The sequence below is a fragment of the Sabethes cyaneus genome, chromosome 2, assembly GCF_943734655.1.
Source record: "Sabethes cyaneus chromosome 2, idSabCyanKW18_F2, whole genome shotgun sequence".
Taxonomy (NCBI): domain Eukaryota; kingdom Metazoa; phylum Arthropoda; class Insecta; order Diptera; family Culicidae; genus Sabethes; species Sabethes cyaneus.
The window spans coordinates 136721368-136735627 of NC_071354.1; the positions used below are offsets into that span (position 1 = coordinate 136721368).

General features: G+C 38.2%; 2 protein-coding genes across 2 annotated transcripts; one reads left to right on the forward strand and one right to left on the reverse strand.

Annotated features, from left to right (window-relative positions):
* Positions 1-7579: 7579 nt before the first annotated feature.
* On the forward strand, positions 7580-8778 carry LOC128736992 (S-methyl-5'-thioadenosine phosphorylase). The gene is made up of 2 exons (XM_053831516.1): positions 7580-7692; positions 7748-8778. Exons 1-2 carry the CDS (start codon positions 7675-7677, stop codon positions 8564-8566), a joined length of 837 nt encoding a protein of 278 aa, XP_053687491.1. The 5' UTR covers positions 7580-7674; the 3' UTR covers positions 8567-8778.
* A 416-nt stretch (positions 8779-9194) lies between these two features.
* LOC128737065 (elongation factor Tu) lies at positions 9195-10826 on the reverse strand. Its single transcript, XM_053831616.1, has one exon. It carries the CDS (start codon positions 10767-10769, stop codon positions 9417-9419), a length of 1353 nt encoding a protein of 450 aa, XP_053687591.1. The 5' UTR covers positions 10770-10826; the 3' UTR covers positions 9195-9416.
* Between the last annotated feature and the right edge of the window lie 3434 nt (positions 10827-14260).

Sequence of the window (14260 nt, forward strand, 5' to 3'; positions counted from 1 at the left end):
TCGGCCCTTGATTCTTAATCTGCACATTCGGGGGTTGATCGGCCACCACCCGATCACCCGCTTCTGCATCTCGCCCATCACTATAAAAGCTGTGCCCAGCTCGTGTGTATTGCCGCAGCTCTGGTAGATGGTATGACCATCTCTATACGTACGTACCATCGTTCCTTTCCAGCATACCTCCTGCAGCGCTACGATGTCGAACTTGCGGCTCTTCACTTCTTTAGAAAGCACGTGGGTACTTCCGAGGAAATTTAGAGACCGACAGTTCCATGTTCCTAATTTCCAATCGTTAGTCCGTTTTCGTCGCCTGAGTCTTTGCCGATTGTTCCGATTAGTTATTATTATTACTTACGGAGTCCATTACTTTGGTTTTTTTAGTGGTTCAGGCTTGCAAAGCCCGCAACCAACCCCACAGTATCGCCGGAGGGCCAACGTAGCTCGAAGGAGCCCTCCTCCCCTGTCAGCATACGACCTTGGTTTCCACCGGGGTTGGTTACCCGATCTCCACCCGAGGTTGCTCGTATCCCGGCTGGTACCACGAGGAGGTTGGGGTAGGAGTTGCTAGGTAAGAGGCTGTGAACCACTGTGGGGTCTATTTTATGCCCAGTGCACAAGGCACCGATGGTACGCATTACCTAGCCATTTACCAGCCAAACACAACTGTAGTAATCGCCATTTTTCGGTTTGTTCCTCCAGCACCAGCTGTTCCCCAAAATGAGCGGGTTCGTGCTAACTCGAACCCGAAATTTCTAACAAAGAATTAACAAAAGGGCGAATGTCGCAAATATAAACAAAACGAGTGAGAGTTACTTTTTGCTGGACCAACATAGGAAAATCAGCCCTCACTCGGTTTGTTTACGCTTGCGACATTCGCCCTTTTGTTAACCCTCAATTGGGTCTTAAAATTGGTAATAAAAAATGATTTTTTTAGAAGGAACGATAAAGCTCCACGTTGCTGCCACGATAACACCACGTTTTCTTTTTTTAAAATATGCGGTACATTAAAAATATAAAAAACATAAAAACAACAACAACTTCTACCTTGACATTACAGGCACAGAGAACAGACTACCAGGTAATTAACAAAAAGTGTGTAAAAGGTTTTTATGTAATCTACCAGTAATCCTTCAATAGAGCACCCCTCGAGCAGTAAGTGGCAAACTAAATCTTGATGTCGCTGCCGTCGCTGCTATGTATTGCGATTATTATTGTGTTTCCCGAGAAAATATTTCGTTTTTCAGCTTTATATAGTTGTGCGCAAAGGTAAATCATGTATTATTGACAGTGTAAGCACGTGTAAGTTTTCTATGTTTTGCTTTTATTCTTTGCTTAGATAACATTTGTTTTGTTCAGTTACGTACAGACTTACAAACAACACAGTTACAATGTCTTACGTTAACCGAAAATGATAAAATTTAAATGCTGATTGCGTTTGTAAAAAATTGGTCCATGTTTGAACGGACAAACACGAAGCAAGCTACCCTAGCATTCAGCTGATGAGCGAGAGAGAAATATTGTTGCTTTTCTCATCACTCTTGCATTGACAGTTTCTTACGAGATTTCGTGTGAGTGTAAAAGAGATACTTTGACTGCGAGCAACCAGAACAAAGCTGCGCGCAACTGTTAGGCGCACAACTTAACCTACGAAAGAAAAATTTTAGATAATAATCGCAATATCTAAAATTTTTCTTTTCGTCGGTTTAGTTGTGCGCCTAACAGTTGCGCGCAGCTCTGTTCTGGTTGCTCGCAGTCAAAGTATCTCTTTTACACTCTTACGAAATCTCGTAAGAAACTGTCAACGCAAGAGTGATGAGAAAAACAACAATATTTCTCTCTCGCTCATCAGCTGAATGCTAGGGTAGCTTGCTTCGTGTTTGCCCGTTCAAACATGGACAAATTTTTCACAAACGCAATCAGCATTTAAATTTTATCATTTTCGGTTAACCTAAGACATTGTAACTGTGTTGTTTGTAAATCTGTACGTAATAGGACAAAACAAATGTTATCTAAGCAAAGAATAAGAGCATAAACATAAAAAACTTACACGTGCTTACACTGTCAATAATATATGATTTACCTTTGCGCACAACTATATTGGGTGCTCTGCCCAAAGTTAAACGCGGTCTAAAGGAAACACCGCGCTTGAAGCAAACACCGCGCTAGAACTGTTGCCAGAATACTGTAAACAGGCATGTTGATGGCCAAACTGGGTCGTCAAAAGTAACTAAAACTTTATGATTTCTGTGTAATTTCTTCCAATAATATCAAAATCGACCTGGCAACTATGAAAGAGCATTTCATTTTTGAGTTGCGCGGTGGATAATTTTCAATGAAACTCACAATATTAAACTGGGAAACGAAATATTTTCTCGGGAAGCACAATACATGGATATTTTTTGATGCGTTTGGCAAACTATTTCTGGAGGGCGCTACCGACAGATTTTACACACAAAAAATCGATTACTTCCTTCGAGCCTGTTAATCTGTTCTCTGTGTTACAGGTCTTATACTTATTTTAGTTTTATACTTTTATACTTCATACCCTTCATTTGTTGCTCCGGGGTATCGTACCCCAGTATCCCCTACTTGCGGGTGCTTTATGCTTCGTAGGGGGTGGAATCTCAGGGTCTTTTTAACACATACTGACACACGGCTGACCATATATGTGAGCGGCAGTGAACAGCTTCACGGTACGGGAGGGGAACTATCCCTATACAATTTTAGAACGTTCACTCGCGATCTCCTGTGGCTACTTTCACCGAACGGAATCTAATAGAAGGGAGGACTCAAAAGCCGCGAACACTTTTGCTCCGGCCTGACTCGAAACCAGCGAGAATTAACAACCCCTTTTGTGGGTTCGGAGTAACGGAGGTAAAATCTGCGGCAAGGTAAATATACGAAACGTTACGTGTCCTATCTAGAGTAGGCATTAATTTAATGTTTGCGAACATAACTCTATACACTCACGAGCATGTTTTGATTACCATACATCCCTCCTGAGGGATAGAACGTTGATGTTGCCGGAATCGCTCATCGTCAGATCCTCGGGTAGGTTCCAGCACGACGCAGCCTACCTCGTTGAGGTTAATCGCTCACAGGTTGAGAAGATGGTCGTACATTCTAATCACGATGCCTCATTGATCGAATCGGTTAACCGCAAACGGCCGGGAGAAAGTTGTTGATGTAGCTGAGGTGACTTTATCCAATGTACACCTGTGAAAGCCTTGACCAGATAGCCAGTATTCGTGTTGATAGTACCGGGTTACGGGTTCACAAGGTACAAGTTCTCCTTCTGCGTCATTAAATCACAGAGAACAGATTAACAGGCTCGAAGGAAGTAATCGATTTTTTGTGTGTAAAATCTGTTGGTAGCGCCCTCCAGAAATAGTTTGCCAAACGCATCAAAAAATATGCATGTACCTTTATCAATATTTCTTTGTGCTGGAGTTACATAGCAGCGATATCAAGATTTAGTTTGCCACTTACTGCTCGAGGGGTGCTCTATTGAAGGATTACAGTACCACCCCGCTAATCCGACAAATTCATGGCCGGATTAACGAATTTTGACTCGATAATCCGGCAGTCAAACTAACGTCAGCGGGGTTTTGAGATGTCGTGTTGTTTACATCCAGACATAAACAACTCCAGAAATTTCCGAAAAAAAATGTTGCAAATACGCAATAAATTTGTGTTGTACTAAGAAATGCTCAATTTATTGTATAAAATACTTTTAAATTCTTGTTTAGCTTAGAAATGAGCGCAAGAACGTCAATCTTTTGAGAAGAGTGATGAAAAATGGAGCTCCTGGCAAAATTGAACGCAGTTATAAGGAGCACCATTTACCCTTTCCATTTAGTTGGAATGAGTAACATCTTGACTCAAATAAAGACACCCAATGAAAGCAGTGTTCGATTGAATGAAGCTAAGTACAATGCTTTTTAATTCGGAATTTTCCGGATTAGCGAGATCCGGACTATCGAGTCGTCGGATTATTGGGTGTCGGATTAGCGGGGGGATACTGTACTTGTTGATTACATAAAAACCTTTTACACACTTTTTGTTAATTACCTGGTAGTCTGTTCTCTGTGATTAAATATCCAAAAGCGGATTCACTTCCGAACCGACTGTATGTCCTAGATTGAGCAGAGAGTCAGGGGTTGTTGGATTACTACGAAGAAAAGTCGGAGATTTTGATCCGATGTAAAGAAAAAGGCGCTTTGTGGACCTGTCGGGTTTTATTAGCTTTTGTGACGTAACAATTTTAACATGTGCTTATTTTAGCATTCTTTTGACAATTTTAATTATCCCGCTTTTAACATTTTTTTTATAAATTACCTTTTTCGTACTTCTTATTTTTGCTCGTAGTGCTTACACGTGTTGTTCGTTTCCGTTTAACTAACAATTTTAGCTATACAATAGACGTAAGTTAAACAATAGGAATTAGCTTTAAGTACACTATTTTTAGGTTATAATATTCCACGACTAGTCACCTTTTAACGTGTTGTATTGGTCCTAACTAGCACTTAATAAATTTCATTTGAGTACTTAATCTTTAGTTGTAACTTGACTAGTAATTTAACTACTGTTACTAGTAACTCTAGAAAAAAGAACACAGTAATTTTAAGTACATTTACCCTACACTTATTACACAATTAATTTATAATTACACTACTTCAAGACGCGCACTTCTGCTCTGCTCAGGAGTCGAGAACGGAAAGAAAGCATCCACCAGATGCCAAGTTTAATAAGCTAAACTTTATTAGATGGGCCTCACTTCAACCAACTGTTGAATTTCGACAGATCTGGCCACATCCGTTTGGTTCCGTAACTGTTGGTGACGTTGCCAATCAATGTCCCCCTAGTGCTAACTATAAGTACTTTGGTGGAGTGCGTGCACACCCTCTTCATGAAGATTGTTCAGTGTGAATGGGACTTGCGGTACACAGCAGAGCGATGTCTGACATAACCACTCGTCACTCTCACATCATTGTCAGTCCGGTCAGAGGTGTAATTATAGGGTATTGGGATTGATGTTTTTATGGCAAAGAAAAAGTGATTTCTTGGGATGGAGTCACAAGACCGTATAAATAGGAACCACCGGTTACACATTATAATTCATTTTACATGACTTAATATTGATTTATCTATTTATATGATGTTCAAGAAATCAGGGGTGTTAAACGAATGGAGGGCTGGAGGACGGACGTGTGTGATCTGCCTGAATCATCTGGGTGACGGCCCCCCCTAAAGGCCGGAGTTTAACACACCCTTCTGCTTTTTCCCCATCACGCAAGTTCAGTTTGTACGGCGAAATAGTTGATCAAGTAACCGGATGTTTATGTTGGAAGGGATTCTTATCTACCCGTGGAATGTGCGAAGGTCCCTCCGCTTACGAGTCCACCCAACCCCTTTTGGCCCTTCTTAATATATACGTGAAAGTTGCTCGGTGAACAATATCGATTCTACAGCCATTCTTCTTGCATACATAGGTAAATCCTTGAAGTGATGGTGGTATACATACATACATACATTTAAATTATTTTAGGGTAATTTATTTTTCCCAAATTTCTCTACTTTCCAAATTTATCTACCAAAAATTTTCGGATGGGTACACTTAAAAAAATTTAAACCTAACAATTATAGGAGCTGAACCTAGAGCCGAACACATACTTTTCATGTTACTTGAAACATTATATTTGAATGTTTGAACATAAACATCAAAAGAAAATCTCTTATTTATTATGAGTCAGTCCATAAAAGGTATATGGCTTACAAATTACATTTATGTGTGAACTGCCATAAAGATTATGTTTCATATCGTGTAGTTGAAAATCATGTGCTTTTACACATACTTTAAATGTGCCACATTGATTCAGTGCGCGGGCAATTAAGATGGCGTCAGGTCTTAAAACCTCAACGTACAACCACAGAGAACAGATTAAGAGGCTCGAAGGAAGTAATCGATTTTTTGTGTGTAAAACCTGTCGGTAGCGCCCTCCAGAAATAGTTTGCCAAACGCATCAAAAAATATCCATGTACCTTTATCAATATTTCTTTGTGCTGGAGTTACATAGCATCGATGGCAGCGACATCAAGATTTAGTTTGCCACTTAGTGCTCGAGGGGTGCTCTATTGAAGGATTACTCGTAGATTACATAAAAACTTTTTACACACTTTTTGTCAATTACCTGGTAGTCTGTTCTCTGTGGTACAACGTAAGTCTCAATAGCAAAAATTGTTAATTAACATTTTAATTATAAAGTTTAATGTTTCAGCAAAGACTAAGGAACACTGTCCCGCAGCGAACGACATATCAGAAGGCCAGCGACGCTATAAGAGGTCCGGTCTTTGGACTGATAATTGCAGGAGTTGCAGCCAGGCTTTTTCGGTAATCAAATCGCAAGGAATGCAGTGATCGATGCGGTATAGGTATTTAATTAATTAATATAATGTAACAATATATAATTTACAATATTGCAAGTAACGCTTTTCTTGTTTGAACTTCTAAAGAACATTTTAATGCATGTAAAAGCTATACGCAATTTGCCTATAAACATTAAGGTTTAGCCCATAATTTTCATTTGAATTAAATATTGTCCGTTTCTTTGGTAACAAAACGCGCTGCTCACTTTTTTGATAGCTTGAAATCGTCGCAGAAAGAAAATGCTTGGCTGTATGTAAGTTATAAGTATATATTATGCTTGTCTAGCACATAAGCTATTGATTTACTTGACAACATAAACGATATTTACCCCCGCGACGATTCCGGCAATGGTTTCGCCCGCGACGGTTATAATTCATCGCGTACGAAAGGGTGGGAAATTGATACAGTGGACCCCCGTTCGTTTGAACGATTCCTCATGCAAACTAACGGGGTTACTTTTTAATTTGAACAACTGGTAACCCGAAATATGCTGAAACCTGTGTGAACTGGCCGCCCTGCTCTGTGTTATTGTTTTGGTGGTTTGTTTTAGTTGGCAGTTGCAAGTGCGAGTATTGCATTTTCCGATCGGATTTCTCTCTTAAGCGTTAGGAAAACGAAATGTGAAACCGATTAAACACGCTAAGTCAGTACAAACAAATCGTGTTTATGTGCATTGTCTGCATAAACAAATGATGTCATGTTGAGAATGACGTTTGAACCATTTTTAATTTGCACGTCGTGCAAACCAACGGGGTTCAAATTAAAAAGTGTTCAGATTAAAAATGGTCAAACGAACGGGGGTCCACGGTAATACATAGCTTTTATGTACCACCAAAAATAAGTGTTAAAAGCTTACACATAATTTTTATTTGCTAAAGGAAATGAATTTTATTTCTTTTTGAAGATAAATGTTATTAGCGAGAACACATGATTTTTATGTGCCTCAAACATAAATATTATTTGTCAGATCAAATTCCAAAAATTTATGTAGTTTCACACATAAAGAGTATACGGAAATTTGCCTCAGTGTATAATAGTTCTTTTATTAGGATTTCGAGCAGTCGAGCACCGGTTTTCGAGCAGTTGCACAAATATTTTTATAAATATATGGCATCCCTGCTTTGCAGCAAACGGACGTTCTTTCTTGCAGTTTGTCTACTAGACTGCTAGTGCCGCTAGTGCTTAATGAGAAACCATTTTAGCGCTTTCTTAAAAACAATTCCTTCTCGCTAAACAGTTCTATATATACAATGGGACCACCTGTAAAGGTAAGCGATGACACATATGCACCTTTTCTTTTAAATTATCACCAATTACTTGTAGATTGGAATAATTGGTGGGTCCGGCCTAGACGACAGCCAAATAATTGAATCTCGTTCGGAAAAAGTAGTTAATACTCATTTTGGAAATCCATCTGATGTCTTGATTGAGGGTAAAATTGCTGGAGTTGATTGTGTTCTGTTGGCACGCCATGGCCGAAATCATTCTATAATGCCATCCAATGTTAATTATCGTGCAAATATTTGGGCTCTAAAATCTCTTGGGTGCACCCACCTAATTGTATCCACTGCTGCTGGTTCTCTACAGGAAAACATTCATCCTGGAGACATTGTTATTCCAGATAATTTTATTGACCGTACCACTAAAAGGACGCAAACGTTTTACGATGGCAATGAGTTGCTTGTAGGTGTTTGTCATATTACGATGGAGCCTGCCTTTTGTACTCAAACTCGTAAAGCATTGATAGATACCGCTAAAGAACTGGGCATAGGTGTACACGACAAAGGAACCGTAGTAACTATTGAAGGCCCACGGTTCTCTAGCAAGGCCGAAAGTAAACTCTTTCGTCAGTGGGGAGCCGATCTGGTAAATATGACATTGGTCCCAGAAGTTGTATTAGCCAAGGAGGCTGGACTCTGTTATGCAGCCATAGCGATGGCAACGGATTACGACTGCTGGAGAGATTGTGGTGAAAATGTTAATGTAGCGGACGTGATGGCTACATTTAAGAAAAATGTCACAAAAGTAACAGAGTTGATTACAGCTGTCATTCCAAAAATTGCTGCTATTGATTGGACTGATACGTTTGAAGATTTGAAGAACGTCGTAAATGGAAGTATAATGCTACCTCATTCAAACTAGACCTGGTTTTCTTTAAGCTTAAGCATTTCCTTTGATTGTCTGTTCGTAAATAACTAGGGAGAAATGCACAAATATGTGTCACCCTTGCTAATCAGTAATTGATGTGTCATATCGAATTGTAACTAGTCAATTGCAATGAAAACCATGATTTAAGCGGTCAATAAAACAAGCTAATGCAAAGTTTGACAGCACGAAAAAATATGTTTTATTTGAATTAGTTTTAGTTAAACTGTAAAATAGAGATACGTACTTACTAGCCCTAATCATTTGTTTCCATGTTGAAAATCAAGATCGAACATAGGATTAATTTCCTCTGCATTATTCTGGAAGTAAACAATAATTTCTTGCTAACAAGCAGTGTATAATTTGTTTACAAGCCCGTTTTACTTTTAGTAGATTCTTGGACAAAAGTAAGTGAAAAAGATAAATTCTATTGCTATAAATATTTAATAACCTAAAAAATATTTTTTCCATAAATATTTTGCTGATAAGCGTACTACTATTACTTTTTTTTATTCACGAGCATAACACGTTGGTTTAATCCATATAATAGTTCTTCTGCGTATAAACAGAAAATTCATTTTGTTAATGGAAAAACAGATTATTTGTTGTCAAATTTAAACGCACTTACATAGATTGATCCATTTGACCTGTTGCAAAATATCATTTATTTTCGTTTTTCAAAAACAGATTGTATGTGAAACAACAATGACTTAAGTTCTGCATGTTATTAACTGGGCTCGTTGCTCCGGAAATAGCATTGATTATTTAGGGTAAGAGTTTTTGATAAAGGAAATGAAAATTTTATAGAGAAGAACTACATTTTTATTTGTCTATATTTTCAGCCATCTCAAAGACTATCCAACTGCAATTTAATTAATTTCTTCTGTGGAAGGTCTACTGAATTGAGAATTTCAGTTACTAATCCAGTGGCCACTGTTTTACCATTCTCCCGTATGGTAAATGTTTGTCCACAGGACATAACCATTTTTCTTAGAAGTGTAAGTCGAATGGCTCCATGATCTCCTGGCATGAGCATTTCCTGACTAACAAGATCTATACGACAAGGAACATTCCACGTTTTACTAAAAAGCTGTTGTATATACTTTGATGTCAACGGTTTAGCACGTCCACCTTCGTTTTTTGCCAAAAGGTACATTGTACAATTAAAATGATTGGACATTTTTTCACTACCTGAAGCGCAAAGAACCATACCTCGCTGAACTGCAGAAATTTTCACATTTCTTATTAATGCACCAATGTTGTCGCCGGCTTTGGCTTGATTAACATCTTTTTGGAACACTTGAAGTCCTCCTATAGTAGTTTTAACATACTCGTCGAAACCAAGCAACTCTGCTTCAGCATTTCTCTTCACCGTACCTCTAGCAAGCGTTCCAATAACCACAGTTCCTCTGCCAGGTAAGGTAAAGGCATTATCAATTGGCAGAAGAAAAGGCGACGTGAAATCTCTTTTAGGTGACGGAAAATAATCGTCAATTGCTTTCAATAACCGTTGTATAGAAGGTTCTCCTAGTTCTGATGTATCGCCCTTCAAGGCGAGTAATGCGGAACCGGTAACCACAGGACTGTTAATCCCATCGAACCCAAAGTCCTCTAGCAGTTCTCGTAACTCGATTTCAACTAGTTCTATTACTTCCCCATCGACTTGATCCGCTTTGTTGATAAATACAACAATATGTTCGATGCCAACCTGTCGCGCCAATAACAAGTGTTCTCTTGTTTGAGGCATTTGACCATCGGTAGCAGCTACGACTAGAATTGCTCCATCCATTTGTGATGCTCCAGATATCATATTCTTTACATAATCAGCATGCCCTGGACAATCAGTATGTGCGTAGTGTCGTTTGCTTGTTTTGTAGCCAATATGAGCTGCATTGATAGTTATACCTCTTGCTTTTTCTTCAGGGGCACGGTCAATCTGATCATAAGGCACATAATTTGCCCGGCCTTCCTTGGATAATATCTTTGTTATTGCTGCAGTTAATGTAGTTTTGCCGTGATCAACATGCCCAATTGTCCCAACATTGCAATGATCATCCGATTCGACGATATAAGATGAGAATCTTCGATGCGCATAAGATGTGTTTTCCGGGCGCAAGAGAACAGGATTTAAAGAACTTGTGACAAGTTTAGTTGATCGATACAATTTCACAGCAGCAATAATATGTTTGAACTTGTTCATTTTTATAATATGCTACCTCTAAACCTAGCCATTATAAACTTACGAAATCACACATGGAATATATCATAAACATAGAACATATAAACAAAAAAAATCAGTGGGGTTGTGTATAAGACACGACCGCATATTCAACGTAGGACTACGCAAAGTTAATGTAAAGGCACAGAGAACAGACTACCAGGTACACACTTAACAAAAAGCACCGAATTCGGTAAAATGTTACCGAAATCTAAACAGCTGAACGTTCGGTAAAAATTTCGATGGTGCCAAACGACGTTTACAGATCATTAGTAATGTTTGGTGCAATAAAAAATTTTACCGAACGTTCAGCTGTTTAGATTTCGGTAAATTTTACCGAATCGTTTAAGTGTGTAATTGACAAAAAGTGTGTAAAAGGTTTTTATGTAATCTCCCAGGTTTAATTTTAATGCAATAAGCATTAAAATAAGCAGTAAATCAGTCGTTTATTAGCATTCCTGGCGTTTTATACTGCAGGTTGTTGTTTATCAGCTTTTTGACTGCATAACTGTTGTAAATTGGCATCCACAATTCTTTTTAAATTCTTCTTGTTGGTAACTAGCTGCAAATAAGCATTGTCAGCACTATAAGAGGGCTAGCAGTAAAGTAGCCGCATATTTTGCCAAAATAGCATTTAAGTAGCATTTAAGGCAACTTAAATGCTTATTGGCTAGCTTTTAAATTGCATTGGAAATGCTTATTGGTTACCTGGGCTACGAGTAATCGTTCAATAGAGCACCTCTCGAGCAGTAAGTGGCAAACTAAATCTTGATGTCGCTGCCATCGCTGCTATGTAACTCCAGCACAAAGAAATATTGATAAAGGTATTGTCAATTGCAAGGAAAATTGTACCATCCAAAGTGCGATATCACTCATAAAAGTGCTATTTTAGCTTAAATCGTTTCGGTATCTTCGACACACTTTTTCGTTATCTTCCAAGCACTAAGTGCGCCGAAGAGACCGAAACGATTTAAGCTAAAATAGCAGTTTTATGAGCGATTGTGCACTTATTGATTGGACAATATTTCTTGCAATTGACAATACATGCATATTTTTTATGCGTTTGGCAAACTATTTCTGGAGGGCGCTACCAACAGATTTTACACACAAAAAATCCGTTACTTCCTTCGAGCCTGTTAATCTGTTCTCTGTGGTAAAGGTACGTTTAGAATGGGCAAGTTTGGCTACGTTGGGAATGCGATATGTTGCTAGTTTTTGCTCAATGTTGCTTCTGTCGCCACCTGCACATTTGTGGTACGTCGCCATAGTTACTTGGAAACATCAGCAACTGTTAGGAACAATTGCATGCCACTAGTTGCCAATCTAGACACACCTTACTAAAAACACTTATGAGAAAATTGATTGCTAATGGAAATCATAATACTCTTCATTGACAGTTATGATGGTTTTGAAAAGAACCATTTTGAAAGTTTAAAATTGACTGAAACGATTGGATTGACTACTTTGTGCTGTAGAGAAAAAGCATAGTGTTAGCATTACAAAAGCATTACATTATATTACATATTGCAGAACTTCGCATCGTGTAAATTATAAGCAATCTGACAGTTGAATCAATATATATCCAGCTTTTTACGCGCTATAATGGTGGCCGCTATAAATTGCGTTCGTAATATGCGAACAATCTTTTTGACAACTCTGCATACATCAAATCTGGCACTCTTCTCTTGCAACACTACCGTTCTCTTTCTTTCGTTTACGTCAAAGAAGGAAAGCAAAACTGTGCGAAATGTAAACAAAACTATTGCCTTCCTTCTTTTGCGTAAACGAAAGAAAGAGCAACACTGCCGTACAGGAGAAGAGTGCCCAGTTTTGATGTATGCAGAGTTGTCAAAAAAATTGTTCACATATTACGAACACAATTTATAGCGTCCGCCATTATAGCGCGTAAAAAGCTGGATAGAATGCCAGTGTCGCTGCAGGGCTCGTGGTAAACATCACACATTTGAAAATAACGTATTTACACTGTATGCGCATATGTGTGAGTGATCGATTCGAAACGGGAATCTGATTGTCAAACTAAAAAGGGTAACCCAATAAAAAATCCTTCTGCTTCTCAGTAAATCACGTAGGATAAATCACCCGATTTGGTCGTTTTGGGGTATTTCGTCGGCAGGAAAATTTTCTATTGGGCAATTTGACAATGTAGTTCCCGTATCCAAGACACGAACCAGCAACATGTTTGCCACCAAAATATCCATGAAACACCAGCGACACTGGCATTCTATATATATTGATTATACTAATCTGACACATGCTAAACCGTTATTTGGAGCAGCGTGGGGTCGAAATCAGACATCATGATAATGCTGATAATTTAAATTTTCAGTTTGACACTGTGAATTAAAGTAATGTATGGTATTGCTCTTTGCATTGAAAGTTGGATTTTGAACACACTTGTCCAGTCACACATTTTGTAGGTGAGAAAAGTTGCCAAAATTTCGTGGGAAAAACCATGAATCTTGGTTGATTTCTATTTAAATTCTAATGCCTACGTAGAGTTGTTATCGACGCAAAGAATAATATAAAAATAGTTTCTAAATACATAATTCCACGCATAATTCGTAACTTGAATAAATATGCAGCATATATGAAATAAATGAAAAATTAAATACTATTTGCTTTCCCTACAACTGGTACTGGCGCCACTGCTAAATCAAATGTCAGCTCAGATGGGAGAGTTGTACTGATGGGAAATGTCGGTCAAAATCTATAACGATTATTGATAAAGTTTTGTTATCGTTAATAATTAATAACGATAATATGGCAATATAAGCAAAAATACGTAAGAAATAGAACAAAAATGTTAAAATAATAACAAATCAAGAAGAAGATTTCACTTTAAACCCTCCAATTTTCGATATTCTTCCATGACGATAAAGTTTGATGGTATTATCGATATAAGATTACTAGCGATATTATCAGTAGCACACTTTTCATCACAGTTTTGAAGGTTGCACTTAATAACTGTGCAGTCCAATTGAGTGTGAAGAGCGCAATATAATCATAAATTCTTTTTCTTACATCTGATTTCCAGTGGGAACATTATCGAGTTGATGTCGCTTGTCCGAATATTTCAACAGGATTGTTTAAAGGGTTCAAGGGAAGAAATCACATTGTCTCTGGTTAAGATAGTGGTGAATTAACACTACAGAGTAACAATTATTATAAAAAGTATAAGGGGCGTGGGCTTGAAGTAGGACTACGAATGTAGTGCAATTCGGCTCCCAATGCTAAAGCCGGTGATTTTTGTATGAATTTCATATATAGATGCTCAAGTTGCGCATTAAAGAATTGTGTTCTTACATGTGAGAAATTCATAATTTCAACTCTTCAGCTAATTTATATGGTGGACCTGAAAAGGTCCGTTCATTAATCTCTAATTCTCAAATTTCTGACTCGTAGTGTCCATTGTCAACTTTCGTCCTTCAGATGGGCTTAGTGATGTCCGTTAA

What these genes read in the sequence shown, in the direction of transcription:
- LOC128737065 (XM_053831616.1), bottom strand. Translation starts at nt 10,769, where the DNA reads ATGAACAAGTTCAAACATATTATTGCTGCTGTGAAATTGTATCGATCA.